This window comes from Aythya fuligula, chromosome Z (genome assembly GCF_009819795.1).
Source record: "Aythya fuligula isolate bAytFul2 chromosome Z, bAytFul2.pri, whole genome shotgun sequence".
Lineage (NCBI taxonomy): Eukaryota > Metazoa > Chordata > Aves > Anseriformes > Anatidae > Aythya > Aythya fuligula.
Window position 1 is genome coordinate 618,496 of NC_045593.1, and position 24,698 is coordinate 643,193.

Genomic DNA, 24,698 nt, shown 5'->3' on the forward strand with positions numbered 1-24,698 from the left:
CCTGCCTCTGCCCCCGCTGCCCTCCCCCCCGGGGCTGGCGGTGCTCCCCGAGCTGCTCTTTGGCACCGTGCTGGTGTAAAACGGAGCTGCCCCCGCCCCAGCCGCCCTGCTGCTGTCAGCCTGCGCTGGGAAAGAAAGAAACGGAGAAGGGAAAGAAAGCCCTGGCGTGAGGTGCCTTTGTTCGGGGCAAGTTATGCGTGAAATCTTTTTGTCCTTCCGAGGGGAAGGCAAAAGTTGGGGCTGATTTTGGGGAGAGAGGCGAGTGCAGCCCCCCAGAGGCGGAGGTGCTGAGGTGGGCAGGCAGGGATAAGCGGGTGGGCAGCAGAGGCTGGCAGCCAGGTGCCTCAGGTGCACTAGCAGCCTTTTCTTTCCCCTTCCCTTTCCCCTTCCCCTTTCCCTTTCCCCTTCCCCTCTCGCAGGACGGCTCAGGCCGGAGGCACCTCGGATGCCATGCACTGCACGCCCTGCCAAGGCAGGGGCAGCTGCATCCCCTGTATGTGCTGTATGTGCAATATATAAATAAAATCACAGACACACAAGGAGAAGAGCAGTCGATACAAAAAAATAAAAGCAAGCCTGGCTAATTTGCAGTTGGGGTCCTCCTGCCCCGATGCCATCAGCTCACGCTGACCAGGTGCCATGCCCAGCTCGCAGCAGGCGCGTGGCATTGCCAGGGTGGGCTCTGCGGAGACCTTTTGATCCCTCCTGATCCCTTTTGCTGTCAGAAAAGCCATCTGCATGCAGGTATTTCAGAGGCCACCACAACACATTTTTATTAATTTGGGCATATTTAGCTTTAGTCTGTGCTGGAGGGGCAAAAACCGTGTAACTTCTGCAGTCCAGCAGGGACCCCAAGATTTGGGGATCGTATGGTGGCTTACTACAACTACAGGTGACTCTGTGTCACTCGGTTCTGGGGTCTGTCACTCCCAGCTGGCTGAGCCAAGGTCTCCCACACCTTTGAGACAAGGATGACCAAACTGGGCTCGTTTGTTAAGCACTGTGAGCTGAACGGGGCAGCTGCTTGGTGAGAGAACTGGCCGCGGTTACTCTAATTATTAATTGCTGGCTGCACTTTAGCTGGCTTCGGCTCACTTTGTTTGCTCATAGTACTGCAAAGTTTTCTCTGCCCAAAATAAAAACGTCCTCGGGGGCAGCGCAGCTCTGCGCACCGGGAAGTGCAGGAGAGGAGGTGACCGCGGTGCCCCAGCTGCACCCTGCTCCCCCAGCGCAGGACGTGGCGTGGGCACCGCGGGGCTTGCCCCTAAAATAGCCGGCATGAGCGGGCCACAGGTGGCGCAGGTAATTTTCACCTGCTTTTAAGCAAATATTGCAAGTGTTTTCTTTTGGTGTTTTGAAATCGCTCTCGCAAGCACTTTCTTCTCTGCGGAGGGCAGTGGGGCTGGTTCCAGCCTGGTGACGCCAGCGGCTTTGCCAGTGACACCAGTGGGGCTGGGCACGGCTCCATGGGGGACCCAAAACCAGCGCTTTCTCCATCTGTGTCTGCTGTCCAGGCACGAAGTTCTGCTCGTAAGAAGCAGAACTGAGAATTCTTCCCGATTTTTCTCCTCCCAGACAGGATTTCAGTTATTTAGCAGTAAAAAGCAAGTCGGGCGATATGGGATTTGCTTCCTCCAGAGTTTTGCAGGGAACAGCTTAGAGGATAAAGCAGCTCTGAGAAAGCTGAATCCAGTGCAAATGGACAAAGAGGAAAATGGTTCGGGGGCTACCCGGGGATGTGAGACCACAGCTGGAGCACTCGGTGAGCCCCAGGAAGGGGCTGCACCTCCTCCATTGCCGTCACTGAGGCTCTGGGGCACCGGGGAGCCAACCTTGGACCTAGCAGTGGGAATAGGAAGTGAAGGATTTTCCCTCTCCCATTCCTGCACCAGGAGTTGGATTATGGGGAAATAAATCCCAGCCTCAGCAGCACGTGCAGGGCTGCCCTTGTGAGACAACTCTCGAGCAGCCACCAGCTCCAGTGCCCCAGGACTCCTGCACATCCCCATGGGGAAGGAAGAGCAGCCTGGGTGCCAAGGGAAATCATGGGCCCTGTGGTGCCCACATCTGGAAAAAAAATGGGGAACCAAGAGGGGACAGGAGAAGATGGGGGCTGGGGAAGAGGAGTGGGGTGCTTGTGGGATCCTGCTCGCTGTGGGTGGGGGGACAGCCCCCACTGAGAGGGGCGGCAGGGCCACCCGCAGCATGGCTGATGGCACACTTGGCCGCCAGGGCCATGGTTAACGATTAAAGCTGGCTCCAGTCTGCAATATTTATCTTGGGAGGGGGAGGACCCCAGGTTGTTTGGTTTGTGGGAAGTGTTGGGAAACAGTGACGCTGGCGCGGAGGGACCAGGCAGGGCTGGTGTGCAGTGGGGTCAGCGCGGGGCGGGTGTCCCTGCGTGGTGAGGTGGGGACGCTGCGGTTTTCGCCTGCCCCTGCCACGAGCATTGCCTGCACCCACATGAGCCTGGTGTGGGCCACAGCTTCAGCAGAGGGAAAAATTGGGGATGCAATGGTTTGTACAGGTGGCAGGAGACACGCACAGGCTCACCGTAGAGGAAAATGAAAGGCACAGGCACTGCTGTGCCATAAGTACTCAAACCCACAAAACTTGCCAAGTCCTGCACCCTGGGATGGTGCAGGAAGAACAAAATTTTCTGTTTCAGTTTCATGGCATGCACTTTGTACCAACAGTGGCAAAATGGGCACGTCGGCAGGAGCCCACGAGGTCTTACAAGCTGATAGCAACCTGCTTTAGGCATATGTGCATTTATTGTCCTGACATAGTGACACACGTTTAAACCAGACTGAACAGTGTAACATGTATTGTAGCACTGATCCCGCGTTAATTGGGAGGGAACTAGATTATGTGCCAGCTGATCTGTTTCTGCAGATAAGCTTTTACGAAGAATTGCTGGGAACCAGCTCAGAATTTTAGCTATACAGGGGAGCACCGAAATTATCACTTCATACATAATTTTTGAGGTTGGTATCCCAAAAATAGCCCCTAGCAAGTGTTGCCAGACAATAAACGCTGACAATGTAGATCGATTTGGCAATTGTTTAGGTTTCAGCCGTGGTTAGAGGGAGAAAAATCCCGAACAGGAGATGTTAACAAATGAGGCACCACGGGCACGCACTGCAGCCGTTAACTCTGAGCGTGCCTGCTGCGGGGAGGGCACGCTGCTCCCTCGCAGCCCGAGCCTGCTGCCGGCGGAGTCCACAGCCTGGCAGCCCAAACCCCAAGACCGGGGATCCCTGCAGTGCCCTGCCATGGCAGGAGGGCTGGTAGGGCTCAGGCGGAGGCAGGAGGGAGTCGGTGCACGCAGGCACTGCCTTCACAAGCACTGGGCTAGGCTGTAAAGCAGAATCTGTGGGTACAGAACGCTCTTATTGCTGGATATCCGCTTCATTTCACAAGGGCAGAGAGGGATCCAATGCCCACAAACTGCCTCTAATAAAAGACCAGAGAGCTAAAGCATCTTTTAATAGTGGATGGGTAACCACTGTGAGAACTTAAAAATAAGCCGGTGCCTTCAGCAGCAGCACAGCCCCTAAGTCACGCTGCTCCTGCTGGAGGGGTGGCCGTGCTGCGGGGTCCCTGTGTGTGCCACATGTGCCATGCATGCCATGCTGCTGCTTGTTACAGCCCCTTCCAGCTGGGGAAACGTGGCTCTGGGAATCCAGGTGAGCGCTGCTGAAAAGCCCAGGGCAAAGCTCCTTTCAAGGGAACCCAAGCAGGGTCGAGGCAAGCCGCAAGTCCTCTCTTGGCCTGGAAAGTGGCCACCATGCAGAAATAGAGGAGAAGCGATCGATCGGCTCTGACACAGCACAATGACAGCTCTCGGGGCTCCAGATCCACGCTGCGAGGAGGCCGAGCGGTTCTGAGCCCCGGCTGGAATCCGGTAGGCGTGCATCTGCCCCAAATGCCCGCTGACACAGGGGAACCAGAAGTCGAGGAGCTTCCCCTGCGTACTGTGTGGTCCCCTCGGCCTCCTGGCCTCACCACACTGGCTGGGGGCTTTAATCGCAGACCCTAAAATCCTGAAAAGCAAGCGAGTGGTGAGTAGTCAGGTGACCAAGGATGAATGTAAGAGCAGCACATAAAATGTAAGAAGAGTATCTGAGCCTGAGGCACAAATGAAAGAGCTAGCGAGGGAGCTCAGAAGTAAAACTTGGTGTGAGTTCATGGCCAGAAGCCCAAGGCGCGAGCTGTTCCGCGGCTCTGCGGGGAGGGAGAGCTGGCAGGGAGCTGAGGTAGCTATTGCTGCTTTGCCATCAGAGTGGGAGGAGGTACCGGGTCCTGCAGGGGTCTGTCCTAGCCAGGCTCTGCTCAGTATTTCCATTCCCAGCCGGCAGGATGGGCTGCTGGGGACGCCTGTCACACACAGCACTCGGCTGGAGGACAGGGTTAGCATTCGGGGTGGACTTGTGATGTGGTCCAGGCATGGGGGTGTGCTCTGGGGGCTGGGGGTGGGCTGGGACAGCACCGTTTGCTTTGCCCACTGACACCTTCACAGCGTGGGAACCCGCTGGGGGTTAATGTCATGGGCTGCAGTCCCCCACAGACAGGCGTGGATGCTTGGCAGCGTTCATCCACACAAGTATTTCCATGGGCCAGTTATTCCTGAGTGGGGATTTGTGATGGGGCGTTTTTGGTGTTATTTACCATCAGTTTCATCGGCATAAAACATGCCTGGAGCTCGCACAAGAACCACAGAAAAAGAATCATCGGGCCTGGTGCTCTCTCGAGGTCCGTTCCAACCCCTACAACTCTGTGATTCTGTGATCCACCAGCCTGAAGGGTAATTTGCACTAATCACCTGATGGAGAAGCAGCATGGGGAACCTGGGCTGCCAGCCGGGGCCGTGCAGCAGGGCCGGGGATAACGGCAGCCCCTTTTCTTTGCGGGGCTGTGCGGGTGAGATCGGGTGCTAGCGAGCACCGCGCATCCCTCCTGGAGATTCGTACGCCAGGCACGAGGCCAAGAAAAGCAAACGCCGTTTCATCCACCGAGCATCTGTCACGGGTATCTCGAAAGGGATCGGCAGCGGAGGGCTTGAGCCGAGACCCCGCATCCCCGGTGCCTGGCTCCTGCCTAGCCCCGTGCCTGCAGCACAGCGGGGGTTGCGCCGAGCCGCGCTTCTTCTGCTGGGGCGCAGCGTTCGGGGCACTGTCACATCATCTGTCTGGGCGTGTGTCCGGCCACACCGTGCATCCTGTACAATACGGAACGGGGGCTGATTAAAATGACGATCTGGCGCTCTGCAGCGTGTGCCTACGGCACGGAAAAGCCCTCCAATTCAGGCCATTAATTATTATTGACAGCAGGCAGTTAAGAAAATACGGAAGGAAGAAGTGGACGCGGTTGAGTTTTACAGACTTCCAATGCACAATAAAACATTTTATTTAAAAACAATGCATTCAATATCGTGTTTTGGCACATGAGTCAATGTTGCAGGCACATTCACACCAAACAATAACATTGCTGGAAGATTCAAAATGAATCATCGCGTTTTTCTCCACAAACTATGGTCACGACGAGTATGCGCTACTCCTGTACAGAAAGACCCAGGCTCCTTGCTCACAAATGTGACGACGTATTTACATGCACAACGCACTGTGCAGGCCACATCCAAACCTCAGATGTGCGGCCACATCTGGTACAAGACGCGTCAGTCTGCGGGCCCGATCCTGATCGCTCTGAAGCCGACAGAGACCCTTCGGGGGGAGCAAGACTCGCTGCCAGTTCTGCTTGCAACGTATCTCACAACATGTGCAGCTTCGCATGCCGTTCACCTGAGAGTGTACTCTGGCCCCTTGTGAACATTAGCCATTTAAAAATAAATAATACTTTTAGTATGGCCATTAAATAATGAATCCTTTAGTACAACTATGGCATTTTTTTTCTCTCTTTTTTTTTTTTTTTAAATATTTATCTTTTTATCGAAAACAACTCCATCAGGCATTTGAATAAAGACACATTCATTTACAGAAAACCTGCTTCCTAAGCGATTTGTTTTTGCAACCTCCATTCCCAGTGAGTTATGTTTCACGACTACTTGCTTTTTGGTATACTCCACAACTAAAACCGGTAGCCAAAACGCCTTTTTTTTTAAATGTATCCTGCTACCACCCACTGAAAAGATGCAAGCAACTAAAACACAAAAGGAAGATGCATGGAAGGAGGGCAGGTAACACGCGTGTCTCCATTCCTATGTACACCTGCTCCTGCCGTTCCCGTCCTCGGCTGTCCCCGGAGCTAGTTGGAGGCTTTCTCTCCACTTGGTAAACTGAAATGTTTTGTACTTACGAGTATTGATCACACTGCATTACGCATACTTTCATTTAGCTATATTTGCTTGTCTAGACATTCAGTAATAGTGTATATTTTCCCTGAACTGTCATGAATTCATTTAGATTGAGAGCAACAGGAAGATTTTGGGCCAAACAAAAGCGAAGGAAGAGCCTAGCCAGCACAATAAGGAATGCAGCTGGGATTTGCTGTCCTGAGGACGCAGGGCTGCAGCTGGCATCTTCCTGCAGCTGCGAGCCAGGCAGGAGCACGCTCGCTTTTTTAACAAAAATGCCACTTTCTGCCTTGGTTAAGGATCAAGCCCATAACGTGGGGTTCTACGGGAAAACCAGCCTGAAAGAGGGGCTTGAGAAAGAAGCCCAGCCCTGGCCCTGAGGAACCAGGAGGGTCTTTACCCTCCTGGGGAGCAGAGCCGCCCGCACAGCCTGCCCTTCCCCTTTGGTCTCTGAGAAGAGCGGAATTCAAAGAGATCTAAGGAAACAGGCAGAAACAAAAGATGCACATTTTAAAGATGGTTTTCCACATTGCAACAGCTCGGACAAAAAATATTGATACTAAGAAGCAATTTACTTTGGGCTGTATTGCGCCATTGATTTTGGGGCAGAACTCCCCATTAAAATCAATGATTCTGAAATGTTCAATGTGGTTCTGAAAAATCAATGGGGAGTTTTGCTTAAAAATCAATGATATAATATGGCCCTTTGTCAATAATTTTTCTGTGCTCCCATTTCCGAATATTTGCAGTCGTTTCCACGCTGCCTTCCCTGCACTCGGCTCCTCTTTGTGCCCCTGCACAGCGGCACCGTGCCCTGGCCCCCCTCTGCCTCGGGCCAGGCCTCACCGTGAGCAGGAGGAACCTACGAGGTGCCCAAATTAGGGAGGCCAAGCAAAGCCCGTGCTGTGTAAGGCAGCTTTCCACCACAGTCCAGCACAGAAATGACGGCAGCCGTGGGGAGAACAGGCATGGCACGTGTGGGCGTCTTCCTGGCTTTATTGCAGTTACGGAAGTCGTTTACATTTAAAAAAAAATAAACTATGACAATTTAAAGAACTGCCTTGGGGCTATTTAGGGTTTTGGTTTCAGCTTCTAAGTTTACCGATTATCTTCTAACACGGGTGCTCCAGAGCAGTCGCTCTGAGCAGACAGAAGCCACGCGCTGCCAGGACAGACGGACGGAGGCCCCGACAGTGCCGCTGCTCCTTCCCTGCCCCTCTCCCAGCAATGCCAGGGCAGGAGCTGCCCCCGGCCGCTCCCCTCACTCAGCCACGGGAACCACTTCTCCTGTTCTGCTGCCAGCCCCTCCAGGACCCCCGGGGGTCCCGTGCACCTGCCCAGCAGCCGCAGCCTCCCCGCAGGGCTGGTGTGGTGCCCCCAGAGCAAGGGCTCGGCCGGGCTGCGCTCCCTGCAGCACAAACAGCCCCGGAGGCACACAGATGGAAATACGTGTGTTTAGGCTATGGATATTTACTTGCGAGTACGTCTAATTTAAAGTAGTTATGTCATGTAAAGAACACGCAGCAGCCAAGCAAGACCTGCCAGTGCAATTTTGCCATTGAGAGCCAGCAGCTGAAAACCGTACAGAGTGCATTGGCCTCCACATTGAAGCAAATAGAATGAAAACTGTTCATATTTCTTTGATTTGCTGATTAAAAATGACCTCTCCTGACACGAAGCTGACACGAAGGGTGTGGGGGGCCCTTTGCTCCCCAGGGCTCCCGGCCGAGCCGCACGCTCAGCTGCGCGCCGACCGCAAAGCAAATCACCTGCCCTAGCAAACATGCATCCACTGTGCAGCTCCACAGCAAATTATATCAGAGATGATTAGTTGCTGCACGTCATTAGCAATTAGCGCAGAACCCTTCCTTCCCCGTGACATTTCTCTTTTGCTGTTTTAGGCTGTGCTCTGGCACCCGGAGAAGGCTTTGTGGCCGGGCTCAGCTAGGCTGGGTGTTCCCTGCTCCTGCTCACCGCCAGCAGCGTTTTGGGCTGGGGCAGCCTGGCCCCTTGGCTCAGCCCCATGCTCCACTGCATTCCCCTGGGCACCACACCGAGCAGGGCAGGGCTGAATGCCCGTGGGTGCCATCCTGCCACCCTCAGCACCGGGGGACCCCACGTCACTGGGAATAGCAGGGCTGGCTGTCCTGCTCTGCATCACCCTGACCGCGGCCCTCACCTGCTACTACAACACAAATAATAAATGGCAATATTAATAATAAATCATACGGCACCACACGGCAGAACACGCTAGCGTTACTACACAGCTATGTCTCCATAATCACGTCTGCTAGAAGTCATACTCTGCTGTACGAACAGTGGGGAGCGCAGGACGATTGCGACAGCAAGGAAAGCCGGAGATGCCAGCAGGGCCGATGCAGAATTATGCCCTGGGAGAGAGAACTTCGCAGTCAGGAGGTTTCTACACAAGCATGTCTGAAGTCACTCGTGGACAGCAGGCTGGCATGCCATGCCAGAGAGCATCCAAGCCCCTTCCACAGCTCTAAATGCCCACTGCAAAAGGAAAAGCTGGAAAACACTGGATAATGAAATAGGGAAGAAGGAGGGATTTTCAAAAAGGCTTTATAACTCGCAGTATTCACAGACAGTGCAGAGGGATGGAGTCCCTCCTTGCTGGAATAAGCTGAATTTGGTCGTGTGGCGGATGCGGTGGCTTTTTCCCCCAAAGCACAGGAGATGCCTGCTGTGGCTGGAGGCAGATTGAGGGGCTGGGGATGAGACTGGGCTGGGAGGGAGCTGGGCAGCCCAGGGGCCGGTTTGGGGGCTCAGAGCTCCCCTGGGAAGGGGAGCCCCCTCTGACCACTGTGGGCTGGCTGTGGGCACTGGGCAATGCTCCCAGTTGCTCCGAGTTTGTGTGCTACCGGAGCCCCCTGCCCTCTTCCTACGTCTGCGTGTGGGTACGGAGTCACTGAGAAACTAAAAGGTGCAATTTTAAGGGATGATTTTAAATTGTCTTTTGCATCTTCTTTCAGTGTATAGTCAGTTCTCAGCGTCATACAGAATAATATAAAAATGTTAAAATACTTTTAAGCATACTCGTTTTAATTAGAAAAACAGTTACTTTACAGGCTCCTTTATCCTGAGACATCATGGCCAAGATTTTCAAATATGTGACCCTAAGATTTGTCCTTTTTGCAAACAGCCTGATTTTCAAAGGTACTTGAAAGGCTGTGCCTCCCTTTGACCGCACTGACTGTGACCGGAAAACGAGGCCACTAATTCAGTTGTCTGACCGTGGACCTAGGGATGTAAATGGGGAAATCCAGTAATTGTATTTCCTGTTCCCTGTGCTCCAGCTACACTTGCTTCCCTTTAAAAGCCATTTTTTAGCAACTTGGAAGTCCTGATTTCATTGCGCTGCCTGCCTGGCTGGCTCCCACCCAACCCGCTCACCCTCGCGGGTGCTTGGTGGGGCCGGGCCATGGGGACCCCCGGGCACATCTCCACCGAGCGGCATGGAGCACTGCAAGGCGTGGGCTCCCCGGCGCTTCCCTGCACTGTGGTACGGGCACAGGCTCCGTGTGCTCACAGCCGAGGAGACGTCGTCTCCCAAAATGTGCTTCACACCGAGGATGCGGCCTCGAGAGGGGCGCACAGCCTGGTGCCGCCCTGGGGCTCACCTCCAGGGGTGGACACTCCTCAGAGACCTACGGCCACCCGTTGGGTATTCAGCAACCAAAATTAAAAGACCAAATAGTGTCACACAGATGTGAATGACAATGTTTCAGTCGGTCTAATTTGGAGTAGGGAGTGGCCCCAACTGCCTTAAAACACCGGAGTATTCTAAGAGTAATACAAATGCCTAGCTAAAGTACAAGCCGTATTTTCACCTTCTCTGCGAGGTCTTAAAAAAATGTAAAATTCAGTAAATACGAAAATATGCAAGCTGTGGAAATTTGGGATCCACGCTGAAGAACTTGTCAGTGATGATACACTGGGATTCTGGGTGGCTTTTTCAGTCAGCCACGCCAACTAGATGGATGCTGAGCTACTAATAGCAATGGATACGAGAGAAGCGATACCTTTTAAAATTAGCACTCCTAATTCTAATCTGAAAGGAACAATTGACTTGAGATGTTTAGAGGCATTTAGTGGAATGCTGAAATAGGAAAAGATTTTAAAACATACTTCATAGCGTATATATAAATGCAAAATATTTCAACTTTGCTGTGCTGCTGCATGAATAGCATCCACAGAATTTGATAAATGCTTCTGCACTGCTAAATATGCTTAAACCCTTTGATGAACAGTGACAAGGGTGATTAAAAAGCATCTTTATATTATGGAAAATATTTTAGGGTGGGTATTATTATTATTATTTTTTTTAGAATTGTATCTGAAGAATGTTTAACTCAGATTTGGGCACTTTTTAGACAATCATTTGGCACTTCAAGATTAGGTTCTTAGGCACAATGCGACAAGGTCAGTTTGGCCAGTCCTTCACCGTGCATCCTGTAGAGCAGCTGGAACTCTGCAGGCAGCTGGTGGGACTCCTGCCACTTGGTTGTGAACTTTGTTCCTTTCTTATCATAGTAGTGGTATGGGAGGTCTTCCCTCGTGTTGGGGTCGAACCCAAACGGCCAGAATCCGTACAAGTGAATCTCTTCGCATATGGCAGAAGCAAGCGTATACATGAGAATACCTGTGCTCAGCCGCTTGGGTGACAGGTGTTTGTTTTTCCAGTATCTGTGAAAAAAAACACAAAGGCATGTTAGTATAGGGTACACATAATGCCACGGGTTTGCTGTAAGAAAAAAAGAAAAAATTACTGCATGGAGACTGTCAAAAATGCTGCTGCATGGAGACCATCAGTGCTCACAGCTGTTAACCCAAGCAAGCTAAAGATTGCTGTTCCGGTCAGTCTGTCATGAACAGGACTGCAGAACTGCCTTATTACCAGCCTGATTCTCTTCTGTGATTCCCTTCCACATGTCTTTTTGTTTTTTTTTTAACCTGGAAAAGCGGTGCCTTATCCAGAAAGGTAGATTCACTGGCTCCTGGTCGCATGCGCCACATTTTCCTTGTATAAATCAGTACAGATTTGCTTGGATCTCTCTGCAGATATCTGTTAGCATCCCCAGTTGCTAGCTGGGAAGAGCAAGTTCTTCTATAAGCGGTGCTTTTCTCATGCAGAATCTCACTCAACTCCTCCGTACTCCTTCTGTCTCCGCGAAGCCCCGGCAGGAGCAGAGCCCATGGCAGAGCACACCCTGTGCGCTCCACCAGCCCACCTCAGATGTGCCTCAGTACAAATCCCTACAGAAATAATTGAAGCACTCTCTGAAGCAATAACAAAAGTGCGTTTGCTCTGAAAGCAGACGGTACCGGGCCCTGACTTGCCAGACAGGGCCTATCAGGTTAGTCGTGAACAGAAAAATAAATGCAGTTGTGTTTATATAAAGAGAAATATGTATTTTGACAAGTTAAATGTGAAAGAAAAACACACACCTGTTAACATGTTGCATTATATTTCCTGGCCAAGCCAACTGGACCTTTAGTTGCCCTCTGTGCTCAACAAAGAAGTCAACCAGTGTTCTTGTGACTGTTGCTGATGTGTGGAAGAAGAAAGCCGGGATCCACAGAATGGCTCCGTCAAGCTTTTTGAGACTTAAAAAGAAGTTGTTGCGATCCTGAATGGTCAAAAGATTGTTGTAATACTTCTCCAGGATGCTGGGGTTGAAGGTTGTGAGATTGGTTTTCCTTCCAACATCTTTCTGGAATGCCTCAGTCGGAGCAAAATTGCAACGAAAAACAAAATCAGATTTATCTATTTCTTGTCCGCACTGACTCCCGGTCAGGATTCCGCTGTTTCCAACCACGGCACAAATGTTGTAATGCTTATTGAGGATCGGAGACACGTCTGGAAGCAGTGATCTGAAGTTATTGCTAATAGAAAAAACGTACTTATGGCTGGAATAATCATAATGCATCAGCTGTCCGATCCGGACACTATTCTTGGTCAAAGAAAAATTTTTTATGACATCGACATGCTGAAGGATTTCTTGCCTAAAATAAAACAGAAAGACAAAAGAAACCATTGAGTTATACTTCCCCCTTTTCTGTGGTAGAGAGATTTACTTCCAGATGGATTTTTTTTTTTTTTTTAATGCAGCAAAGCGGTTTCCTGAGCAAAGTGGTGCAACAGCTTTAAAATTAATATACATAAATAGGAACGAGGGAGCTGGCTGCTCACCCCGTGCTCCGCTTGGCTTTACTGGCCTGTCCTGACTGATGCCAGCTAAGGATGTGTCCGTGTCTGCTGCGATAGTGTCAGGACTAAAACCTCGGATTTGCCATATGAGTGTGAGGAATGTAAGTAACAGCACACACTTCCCACGTTCACCTTCCTGAAGCGTAGGGCGAAACACATTTCTGTTTGTGCTGCGACATGCCTGGCGGAAGAGTTTGCTGCTGCTGCTGTTCTCTGCACACATTTCACTCGGTTCTGGACCACGGATCTCTGGTAATGATGGATATTGTGTTTGCCGTGACGCATTTGAAGCAAAACCAAGAAGTCCAGCTGAATTAACAGACACGTAGCTGATTTTTTAAATACAAGTATTTCTTGTGTTCCCATTAAGGAGCTTTGAGTCACAAAACAAGTGACAGTCACTGTCTCCCTTTATGTAAACATAATTCCTTAATATCTTTTTTGAGCAAGCACGCCAGCATCTTTGCAAGGGTTATTAGGAACACTTAAAAAAACAAACAAAACCAACCCTGCTCAGGAATTTCCCTAGCAGGGCATAAAATTAGAAAACCAATACCACTTTATTTGCTCATGTTTATGGAAAACAAACAACCTTTCTTCCAGCTCGCATCCTCCAATGTCTAAGCATTAATGGAGTCCCACTGGGTACCCTAATTATGGGTTATGGCTGACAGACAAATGCAGAGGCAGATCCTGAGGCATTAGCTAAAACCAGCAGAGGGGTGACACTGAGTTATTTATTAAGAATGAGCTGGTGGTGCCAGGAATGAAGCCATACTACGGGGGGGCACTGCTACACCAGCCGGGGAGATCCCAGGGAAGGGATGGGGCAGGCAAAGTGCCATCGCCTCTCGGATGCCCACAGCTCCTTTGGGGCTCCTCTGGGGCTCCTGATGGGCGGTGGGCAGCTTTTGGCAGTGCTGAAAGTTCATCACCAGCCTGCTGTGCCCGCAGCAGTGTTGCCCCAGGACTGGAGATGTGAATGTGCAGCTGGTGCTGCAGGGCTGCGGTGCCCCACTCTGCAGGGCTGAGGGACCTGGGTTCACATTTCCTGGGTGGGATATGTGAACAGTCACGGTGCGGCCCCAAACCAGCGGGCATTCATCAAGATAAAACCAGAGCCAAGATGGCAGTAGCTATCTTAAATGGCTATGGGATGCTGTTTTCTTTAACTTCCCTGCTGTATATAAATACTGCAGTAAGGCCAATAAATACCAGAGGCTGGGCAGACATCACCGAGTTCACATCACGGTGGGGAAAAGAAAAGCCCATTTTGCTCCACATGAAGCACGGGGCAGCTTTGAGGCAGCTTAAGGAACCGAGAAACTCCTTCTATTGCCACAAGGCCGTGAAAGTCAGCACACCCTGTGATGGGAGGCAGAAGCCAATGTGCCGTGAGGGCATCTCAGGGGGGTCCGGGCTTGGTGGCCCCCCTGAGCCAGCCGGAGCGGTGGCAGGAGGCAGAGCCGCACTGCACTTGCTCAGAGCTGCTGGCGGCTGGGAAGTTGTGCTGGGCGTGCTCTGCCCTCAGTGAACGTGGCACTTGGTGGCTGCTACAGGCCGATTTGTTTCGAGTTTTAAGCAGCCAGCCATTTATCTTGATAAATGACAATTTCTCTCGCACTCTGGGAAACTGGGTCATGTTCCGTTTGGTAAAAGGATGCGTGTTGCAGCTTGGTGTCCTGCTCTGAGATAATCAATTCCTCCACGATAACTGTAACCATCTTGGGAAATGCTCTGATTCAGCCCTTGTTTCTCACGGCTGGCGAATTACTCAGAACTCGGAGTATTTAGCAGCCCCAGGCTGCATTTTCTTACCCCCTCGGGGGAAGGGGATAACCTCGGGGAAGGTGAGAGGGGGCAAGCGGGCGCCGAGCGCTCACCTCTGGTGCGCGAAGGCGGTCCGGTTGAATACCCACTTGGAGGGCTTCTCCTGCAGCTCGTGGCTCAGGGAATTCGTGATGGGCACGAACGAGGGGTCCAGGAACTTCAGTGCAAACTGCGACCTGCAAGGGAGAGCACGGACCCACACGGGCACGGGGGCACAAGCACAGGGGCACGGGCATGGGGTGCACACCCAGGGGCGCACACCCAGGGGCGCACACCCAGGGGCACAAACCCAGGGGCACACACCAAGGGGCACAAACCCAGGGGAACAAACCCAGGGGCACAAACCCAGGGCACAAACCCAGGGGCACAAACCCAGGGGCACACGCAGGCCGTGCCCCGTCTCCAGCCGAGCCCGAGCCGGGGGCAGCACCACGGACAGCGCCGGCTGCTCCGCGCCGCTCCCCGACGGGCCGGGCCGGGCCGGGCCGTGCCCAATTGCGCCGGGATGCACCGTGCCGAGCCGAGCCGAGCCGTGCCGAGCCGAGCTGCACCGTGCCGAGCCGAGCCGTGCCGAGCCGCTGCCCACCCTGCAGCCCCCCCGATGCACCGAGGATCCCACGCCCGGCCCGGGAGCCCCGCGGTCCGGGGTCGCCGCCCGCCTCCCGCAGCCCCGGGGATGGCGGGGCCGGGGCCGGGCCGTGCCGGGGGTCCCCGGGCTGCGGGGGAGCGGCGGCGGGGCCGGGCCGGGGCCGCGGGGCCTTCCCGGGGCCTTCCCGCGGGGCCCCTCCGAGCAGCGCCGCGGCTCCCCCGGCACCGGCTGCGGGCGGCGGGGAGCGGGCGCGGGGGTGCCGGGGGTGGGACGGGTGGGACGGGAGGGACGGGAGGGAGGGCCCCCGCCCCCGGGCTGTGCCCCCCCCCAGGCTGGCCTCACCTGAATCCCGCGTGGAACATGTACATGCGGGGCCCCCCCGGGCCGGCGGCGCGGGGCGCGCCGAAGATGTTGTCCTTCTTGAGCGAGACGTAGCTGATGAGGGAGAGGATGAGCAGCGCGATGCTCAGCATCACCAGCCCCAGCACGCTGGCCACCCGCACCATCTTGCAGCTCCTCATGCCGGGAGGCGGCCCCGCGGCTGGGCGTGTGCGGGGGGGGCGCCGCGGGGCTGCAGGGGGGGGGGGGCGGCGGGCGCGGGGGCGGCGGGCTCGGCCCGGCGGCGGGGACGGGGCCGGCACCGCCGAGAAAATGGAGGGAGCGAGCGAGCGGCGGCGCTGAAATGGCAGCCGCAAGCCCAAGGCCCGGCTCCCGCAGCCCCGAGCGCCGCCGGGCCCCCCCCGCCGCCCCGCCCGGCCCCCCCCGGCCCCGCTTCCCTCCGGCAGCCCCGGGGGTGCGCCCCGACGGCTGCCCCCGACGGCCCCCGGGTGCCCGGCACGGCCCCGCGGAGCCCCCGGTGCCCTTTGGGATCGGGGCTCCCCCTCCGGACCGTTCCTCGGCCCCGTGCCCCCTCCGCCAACGGCTCCCGGCTGCGCTTTGGGCTGCACCCTGCAAACCTGCGGTGTCCCCAAACCCGCGGTGTCCCCAGCCCCACAGTGCCCCCAGCCCCACGGTGTCCCCCTGGCAGGAGGGCCGGGGGCTGCCGGGGGCTGCAGATGGCCAGTACAGCGCTGTGGGGTCTGCCTCTCAGCCTCGGTGCTGCAAAACGCACCCAAAGACCCCTTGCTTTCTAAAACCAAGGAGTTTGGGCCACGGTGCGACCTACAAGAGCCCTGGCTGCAATTAACTGGCCCGTAAATGACCCAGCAACCTTCACGTGAACTCCGGGAGAGCCCCACTTCTGCAAACCGAGGAGCGTTGGTCTCCTACGAACACAACTTGTGCATGCTGCAGTACTTGCCGGGTTTCTTCAAGCTACATTTCTTTTTCCTTATGAAGCTCACCCCCATAGACAGCTCTGCCTCTGAGCCCTGAGTTCATAGAAGTGCCTTATAAATAATAAATATTGTCTTTGTAGCACCATCCTTGCTCTGGGCTATATCCTACAAGCTCCCCATGCATGAGGCTCGCTTTGAAGAGGTGGAACATGAGGAGCTTGCAGGGCTGGGTTTTACGTCACAGCATGGTTCTTCAGCCTTCACTGGGAATTTGGCCTGAGTATGGCCTGGAGGACTGCATCCCATTGCCCTGGGATCCTTGTGGCTTTGGCAGAGAGGGAAGAGGATGCAAATTGAGGAAATAATGCTGCTTTGATATACAGCAGAAAGCTTTTTTGCATGGCTCTTCACATGGTTTCCGATCAGCTCCTCTGCTGCTGTCCCCACGGTGCCTGCTGTCCCCAGCTTCAGCACGTCCACCCAGTGTGCTCAGGACATAGCACCTACAACTTTTTACAGTTAGATACTTTGGAAATCAATTCTGTAATGTCTAGCATTAATTCTTACGTGGTTTCTGGCCACGTGTGTTGGGGCTGGGTATAAGCTCCTAGGGGTAGGACTACGCAGTCCTCACGTCCTTTCTTTTGGGGCGCAGGCGTGCAGCTGGGGGAGCAGAGGGGCTGCGGCCTGAGATGCAGCTGAACCTTGTCCCAAGCTGCTGCATGGCACCGGGTGTGTTGCAGGAGGGCTGAGGGCAATGCGGGGCACAGAGGGGAGCAGAGCGCAGCGCTGCGGGCAGGACAGGGCGGTGGCAGTGTGCCAGGCCCCTGCTGGCTCATGGTGCGCCCTGATCCCACCCGGCCTCTGTGCAGGGGACACCGGAGAGGGTGGCCGAGAGGTGCGTTGGCAAGAAATACTTAAAAAGCCTGTCTAAAAGTGCTCCGTTCTGACCCGTTTCCCTGGCCCCAGCCCTGGCGGGGCCGCGCAGCGGTCCCAGGGTGCTGTGCACGCGAGCACGTTGCAGGAGAAACAAAGGCAGTTTTTGCTTCAGATTCTTCAGAGATAGCAATATGTCAGGAGCCCCTAGAGAGGCTGAAAGTAAATGAATCAGTGCTAGAAAGTGAAGGATATCATCCGCACTGAATGGTGAAGAGGAGTCCTGAACAGTATCTTCATTGATTTTCCTGTAATTGACACAGAATCCCGGCTTGCCTGAGGGCTGCTGCGCGAGAGGAGTGGGGAGGCCCAGGTACAAGGAGCTGCCTTCCTGAGCCGCGAGAATTTCTCCTCAATTAGGTGGCTGATTTTTTGTGAGCACCTTTGAAAGAGGCAGTGGGTTGGCAAGCTGGTGTTTTCATTATTCACAGGGTGTTTTGCAAGCTGTGCTAAAGAAAGGGGGCAGAGGAAGACATGCCTCGTGCCTCAGCATTGCCACTGCTTTCCACCAGTCTCAACCTGGGGATCTGAGAGGTCTGTTCCCACCCAAATGACCCTGGTTCTGTGAAAGTGCTGGTGTCCAGGGCCACAGCGAGTCGTTGGCTGCTGATAAATACCTGTCCGTAAGTGAGTGTGCTTGCTAGAAAATACAGCGGTGGCATACAGCAGGAAATTTGTAGGAATTACTGTTTTGATTAGATTTCAAGTCTCCAAGGAGGAATATGCCTTCCCTATAAAACCCCTTCTGCCTGCAGCTTTGGTACAGCGGCTCGAGCAGCAGGACAGACAGAGGTCCCCGCTGCTCGGACAGACAGACAGACAGACAGGCAGAGCCTGGCGGGGCAGCCCCGGCTCAGGGCACTCCCCCAGCACATGCAGGATGTGCAGGCAGAGGAGACCTCCTCGCGTTTGGGGGTAATCCTTGCCCCAAAGGAGGAGGCAGGCTGCACCTGGGTCAGCTGCATCACTGGAAAATGTGTTACAGTGCCTAAAAGCCCATCAGAAGTGGAATAAATCCCGACGTTAGTAGGAGGTTGGTTTTATGCTAGGGAAAAAAGACAGGTTCTAGCTGTGCAGCAGTGATGTGCCAGCTCTGGCACCAGACGCAGAGCCGAATTCCAGCTAAGCTGAGCTGCAGTTTGAACACATGAGGTTGATCATCGTAAATGTGATGGGGGAACCTCCTTACCCTTAATCTACCAGACATTTATGACTATCTGCTGCTCTGTCAGGAATACCAAGAGGTGCTTTAGCTAATACATGCCTTCGTGATGGGCCAGTGGATGTGTGCAGTCAGTGAGGTTGGAGATAGCTCTGAGGTGGTCGGGTCCTGCCCCTGCCCCAGCCAGGGCAGCCAGAGCCACGGCCAGGACACATCCAGCCGGGCTTTGAACTTCTCCGAGGATGGAGGCTCCGCAGCCCAGCACAACCTGCTCTGTGCCTGACCTCCCTCACAAACACACGTTTGGGTGCAATTTCTCATATTTTGATTTGTGCCCATTGCTCCTTGACCTGTTGCTGGCGGGAAGAGCCTGGCTCCCTCTTCTTTTTCCGTGTTCGGACACAGGGAAGCGATGTAATTAACGCCGTGAAAGGCACGGTGACATCTCATTTGCAGCAGCACTCCATGACCAGGGAGGGATCTCTTCTTTACAGCGCTTGGTGGTAACGTGTTCATCTGCCACTGCTAATTCAGCTGTTAATGCCTCCTTCTCAAGCTACAGCAAGCACATGTTTTTATTTGGTGCAAAGATTGGGTGTAATTCCTATTAAATTCTTCCTCCCCGGAGAAGTGGGGCAGTCAGGACGCTGGCTCCAAGCGCTGCGGCTCTGCTCATGCTTCCCCTTGTCCTCTCTTGCTGTGGAGCTGGTGGAAAAGGAGCTCTGCTTTCTGCAAAAACTGTGAGACTTCGTAGAAAATTCCCAGGAAATGTTTGCGTTGGGTGTTTTTCTTCTTGCGATGCTGGGTGACAGTCCCCGTGGACCACAGATCTGAAAGAAGCATCTGATTTTGGAGACCGCCCTGCCACATGGCATAAAATAACCGCAGAGTGGATGGCAAAAGGCCTCTCCACACACAGCACGCGTGTGCTTGGGGCTGCCACGAGCCTGCACCCACCGGCTCCTGGCAGAGCTCCTGGAGGCCCTGCGGTGGGGCTGACAGAAAGAGCTGAGCTTCACGGCTGCCCACGGGTGGAATATTCCTCCAGACCGGTTTCTGATAATGAAAAACCAAAATCTCTGCAGCAAAACGCTGTCAATAAGTGCTTTGTTGCCAGTAAGGAAACAATATCCAACAGAGGCACATGGCAGGATTCTTCCTGATGCTAGGGAAGACTGCAGAAGAGGAGAAATGTGTGTGAAACAGGGACAAGGATTCAAGCAGTCAGAGAAGACAAGAGCTGATGTATCAGTGGAGCAGAAATGCAGATACGCTACATAAAAGAAAGCAGGAGCATCGATCTGCTTTCATGTCCGACAGGGGAAATACCCATCGGGTTGAGCGTGCACTTAGGAACGGTTCCCCCTTTTTGACTTATTCATACAAATGGGACATGGTCTTTTTAACTCTACAGGAAAGTTGTGCTTTGAAGATTTGCACCCGCTGAAATGAACCTTTTCAGAGCTGTTTTTCTGTCTCCTTCCCTTCTTTGAAGCCCATGTGTAGGGTCTCCAAGCAGTGAGGGCATCCTGGTCTGACTGACTGCACCCAAAATAGTTTTAAAGTCTCTTTAAAAACAAGTGCTTGCTAGCCTGCTGGTGTGTGAAGCTCTATGAATTTATTATCAGAAGCATTCTCCTTCCTCGGCTGCGTTCAGCTTTCGCTGCTGGTTTGTAGCATCTCCACTTGCACTGAAAATCTGTTCCCTGGGGAAGGAGGTAAAGAGAGAGCCACCTGCGACTCCAATCACGGGGCTGTATTAATAAAAGCCTCTCTCCCGGAGTCCCTCGCTCCTAAAACATTTGCAGCAGCCAACAAAGGCAGAAACTTGCTGCGAGCAGAGCTGCAAAGGGGACGGCACCAGCAGCTGGGGGCCTGGGGGACACCGAGGTGTGAGCGCGTGGCTGGGACAGCAGCGGGACACGTGCCTGAGACGTGGTGGGCACCTTGCAGGAGCCTGTGCCTGGTGGGGCAGTGGCAGCCACCAAGGACACGAGCAAGGAGTGCCATTGAGTGGCCACAAAAAGCACACGGGTGCTGCGATGGGGAGGGCAAGGGCAGGGACGTGCACCCTGCCATCCAGGTGGCACCAGGCTGGTCCCAGTGGCACCAGTCCGGACCCGGTGGCACCAGGCTGGTCCCGGTGGCACCTGGCCGGGCCCAGCGGCACCCAGGCCATCTCAGCAGCAGGGCAGCTCCGCTTTCCCTGAGTCACTCTCTTGAACGAAGGCCCCGGTTTTTCTGCTGATGCAGCGCCTCGGGTATCTAAATGCTTTGTTGAACGTCTGCCCAAGTGTGCGTAAGTGCTTTCAGGTTAGGTGGCTGCTGAATTGGGTTTCCTTGGACAATTATTTTCAACATAAGTACCCAAAGCTTGCTTGAGCCCTTTTCTAAGTGCTTAAGTTATTATTTTTTTTTTAAACCTGGCGCTGTATCCTTATACCTGTGGTCAGAACAGTCCCAGATAAACAATTATTTTAATTACATTTGCAAAAAGCACTTGCTGGGCACAAAGGGCACGCATCTCCTGACTTCACTACACACGGCATTTTCTTTTAGCCTCTGACCTCCCGCTTCTCCTGGTCCCAAGCACCTGCTTGGTGCAGCAAAGCCCCCAACCAGGGCTGGACCATGGTACCATCATCCACTGGTACCGTCAGTGAATTCAGCCCAAAGCCTCAGCAGGCAATGATGGCAGAAGAAAGAAATAATCTTGAAGGGCCAAAAGAGAGAAAGCGTCGTGCGTGCGGCCACCTCCTCCACTCACTTTTGATGTAAATGCATGACAAAAGTCCATTAAGCAGGGCTGTACGAGCCGTGGGAGGTGGGAGGCACACGAGGAAGCACAAGCACCCTGGGGACACTCACGAACATGCTGAGGATGCCCCAGCACCAGCACAAGCACGGGACTTCCCTCACACCACCCGCAGCCCAGCGCCACAGCACCACAGGGGGAAAAGGACACTGGGTCTGGGGACACTGCCGGCTCCTGCAGCCATGCTTACACTTCTGGCTAAGCCACCAGGAATTTACGAGAGGCTCCAGGATCCCACACTAACGGCTGCTCCTGCCCCCAGCAAACTGTGCTGGTGGTCCCCGGGCAGGGCGAGGGGCAGCCCCCAGCATCCTGCAGCGATGTGCTGAGCCGCTCGCTGCTGCCCCGTGGACGCTGCCCTCAGCCTGCAGGGACAAACTCGGCATCCCAGCCCCTGGACGTGGCCCTCGGGGACGTGACCGACCGCTGGCGCTGCCCTGACCTCCCCGAGGACAAACATCTCTGCTACAGAAAATACTAATGAAGGGGCTGGGGCTGGGAAGAGTAACGGAGCGATTAGTGGTGTGCATGCAGCTGAGCTTCCTGCAGATTACTTGTATTTAAGCCTAATCCCCCGCATTGAAAAAAAAATCCCAAATCTCTTCATTTTTTTATGGAGTGATTATCACAGCCTCCGGAATGATTGTGTAAAAATTAATCTTGGGGGATGAGATTGGTTTTGGAGCTGTGGCGCGGTGCCGGCCAGGCGGCTGAGCTGGTAAACAAGCCTGTGCCACGGAGGGGGCCCTGGGCCCACGCCGGCCCCCTCAGCATCGTGCAGGGCACTGCCGGCTCAGGATCAACGCGGGTGCCAGTGGGACAGGCTGTGGCAGTGTCCCGGTGCCCTTGGTGCCATCGGAGGCTGCACGGTGCCCGTGTCCCCCGGCAGCCCCCGGCACGGTGGCGCGGCCACCCCAGGGCCCCGGTCCAAGGAGGTGCCTCAGCGCAGCGTCAGGGGTGCGCCGTCCTGCTGACAGGCGTGATGGATCTGTAACTATTCTGAAGTGCTCCATGAATATTGCATGCAGATCCACTTATTGGAGCCTCCGCTGCAGGGGTACCTCGGACTGCTCTAATAGTGGCCGTCAGGAAATGCAAGCAGGGGAAGAAGAGTTCGAGATCAGCCCTTCTGCTGCCAGCCCACGAGACGGCGGCCAGCGGGACCGGAGAGCAGTGCGGGAGGGCACGGGGCTCCTGGCCCTTGTGCCAAGCCCTGTGGATGAGGCAAGCGTGGGCCTCAGTAGGGTTCTCACCTGGTTTTTCCCCTTGTGGGATTCCCAACCCTAAAGCAAGGTGCCCACAGGTTTGGGAAGCGAACCTGAGGAGCCACCCAGACTGTTTTTTTTTTGCATTAATTCACGCAGGGACATTTAGCCAGGAGTTGGAGCATTTGCCTTGCTTTAATTTTGTGCATTAATCAGCAGGAGAGGGGCACATTTTAGTTTGATGTAGATGGTCACCATCCCCTTCCCATTTACACCCATGTGGCTCCATTGATTTCATTAGGATCCGCCAGGCAGAAATGAGAGCGGAACTCGGGCCCTTAATGAAGACGGCTGTTAGTAAAGGCGGAATGATGGAAAATAATTAACCCTGCACGAAAACGCACGATGCTGAAAGGGAGGAATACATAATTTAGGAATCAGGAGGCAGTTCGGCAGTATTAATCGCAGACAGCATGTCTGAGCAGCACGACATGCCGAGAGTCGCCCCGCTCGCCGTGGACCCGGGCCAGCTCCGCTGCTGGGGCTGCAGCGAGGCTCCAAGAGACGCCGCGGGGCTGCCGAGGCTGCTCCCCGCCTGCTCCTCTGCTGGGCAGGGCCAGATGTGCTGCCTCCGCTGGCGGAGCCTCGGCCAATTCCATTAATTAAAGTTCTAATTGTGCTAAGGGAGCTCTGACCTCCGAGGCGGACCCTTGCCCTCGTTCACGAGGAAGATTGGATTATTCCTACCTCTCCTGATTGTCAGTGCCTTCTTTGCTGCTAAAATATTCTCCCTAGTCCCTGATCAAATGACTTAAAAAGGCCAAACATGGGGCTTTCAACAACAATAACAAATACACCGATTTATTTAAAGAGGCACCAGAACCAGTCATTCAATAGGCAATTTCTGGGGAGGGCTATAAATGAACGCTTCCCCCTGGCAGTGCTTTAAGGCTCGGGTACTGGATTTAGGAGCTCCTTCGGTGCTTCCTTTCTCTCACACAGGCAGTGCTTAGGAACCAGCGACATGCCTTGGGCATTGGGGCTGTTCCCCACGCCGGGGATGGGGTCAGCCCCGCTGGTAGCGGGATCATTTCAGGCGGTGGCAGGGACAGGAGCAGAGCCGTGCCCGTGCACCTCGCAGCCCAGCGGCAGGGGAGGGTGTTGAGGATGCGATAGTGCAGGAGTGGAGCTGCAGACGAACCAAGAAAATCCTCGGACAGCCTTCAGTGCTCACCGCTGTTGAAGGCAGTGGGCTTCAGCGCCTGAATCCTGACTGCTGAGCGATTTAATCTGATGAGACTGCTCCTTGCAGACCTCAGCCTGGAGACAGCGTCATTATTCAGGCAAACCTCAGCTTCTGAGGCCAGCCCCAGCCCCGAGCAGCCCAGATCCGTGCCCGGTGGGCACACCAGGAGAAGACGCCCGTGTCAGAGCACCCCGCGAGCTGCCTGCTCCCGGCCAGCGGGTGCCTGGTGCCGGGCCCCTGGAGGCAGGCACACGGGGAGCTGGGCGAGGTGTGAGGAGTGATCCAGCGGTCATCCGCGATAACGAGCAATAACGTCATTACGAAATTGCTTCTAAGAAAACAGTTTGTCTTAGAGCTTTCCTCTGCCAAGTCCTCCCGTTGCCGACAGCTCGCTGTGCCAACGGCATGAGGGAGCCCAGATCAGCGCGGGGGCTGTCAGCGAGGGGCCTGGCCCTGCGGGGACCTCGGCCCTGGCACCGGCGGCTCCGCGCGGGTCCTGAGGAGGCAGCAGGTGCCGGGGTCTCCAGCAGCTCTTGGCCCTTCCACACCTTCCTGTTCCCAGCTGGGAGCAGCAGGCCAAACTTCACCCAGATAGAGATGTGCCCGTGCCATTAAAACATTACCTATTATCAGCCTCGGCTTCTCACAAATTATTTATGGCGGCGTGATAACGCAGCCAAGTGCAAAGGTGACACGAAGGAGCCGTTCAGGGTTTGGTGGCACGGTGAGCCCCGCCGGTGGGAGGACTTTGAGCCGCGGCTGGTGCTGCCACCGGGCACCGCGTGGGGACATCTCTGGAGCCCTGTCCCACGGCCCCATACCCACTGCAGCCCCGCCGGTGCCCCCGCGCCCCGTCCTTCCCCTGCAGCCCCACTGCGGCTCCAGGAGGACGACACACGCTGCTGTCACGCGGCCTCCCTTTCTTAAATACTAAATCAAGGAATTATTCCTTAAATGACCGTAATTTTATTTTCTGGTCCTAGCTAATGAGCTATTTGTGTAATGAATCATAAATTACTTAGAGCAAGATCTTTCTTTTACTTAGAATGGGTAAAAAATATGCGGCTTCTCCAGCCCGAGCGGCTGCCCGTGC

The 24,698-nt window shown here is 54.5% G+C and overlaps 1 protein-coding gene across 1 annotated transcript; it reads right to left on the reverse strand.

The window, feature by feature from the left end:
* Window positions 1–5,385: 5,385 nt before the first annotated feature.
* ST8SIA3 (ST8 alpha-N-acetyl-neuraminide alpha-2,8-sialyltransferase 3) lies at window positions 5,386–15,511 on the reverse strand. Its single transcript, XM_032205503.1, has 4 exons — window positions 15,307–15,511; window positions 14,429–14,551; window positions 11,783–12,340; window positions 5,386–11,020 (listed from the first exon to the last, which is right to left on the reverse strand). The coding sequence occupies exons 1-4, from the start codon at window positions 15,483–15,485 to the stop codon at window positions 10,738–10,740; spliced, it is 1,143 nt and encodes a 380-aa protein (XP_032061394.1). The 5' UTR covers window positions 15,486–15,511; the 3' UTR covers window positions 5,386–10,737.
* Between the last annotated feature and the right edge of the window lie 9,187 nt (window positions 15,512–24,698).

Bases quoted from the DNA above. Each gene is read 5' to 3' on its own strand.
- ST8SIA3 (XM_032205503.1), bottom strand. From the start codon at position 15,485: ATGAGGAGCTGCAAGATGGTGCGGGTGGCCAGCGTGCTGGGGCTGGTG. The intron at 14,552-15,306 runs GTGAGGCCAGCC...TCTCCCTTGCAG, and splicing joins ATGTTCCACGCGGGATTCAG to GTCGCAGTTTGCACTGAAGT. The intron at 12,341-14,428 runs GTGAGCGCTCGG...GTTTTATTTTAG, and splicing joins ACCGCCTTCGCGCACCAGAG to GCAAGAAATCCTTCAGCATG.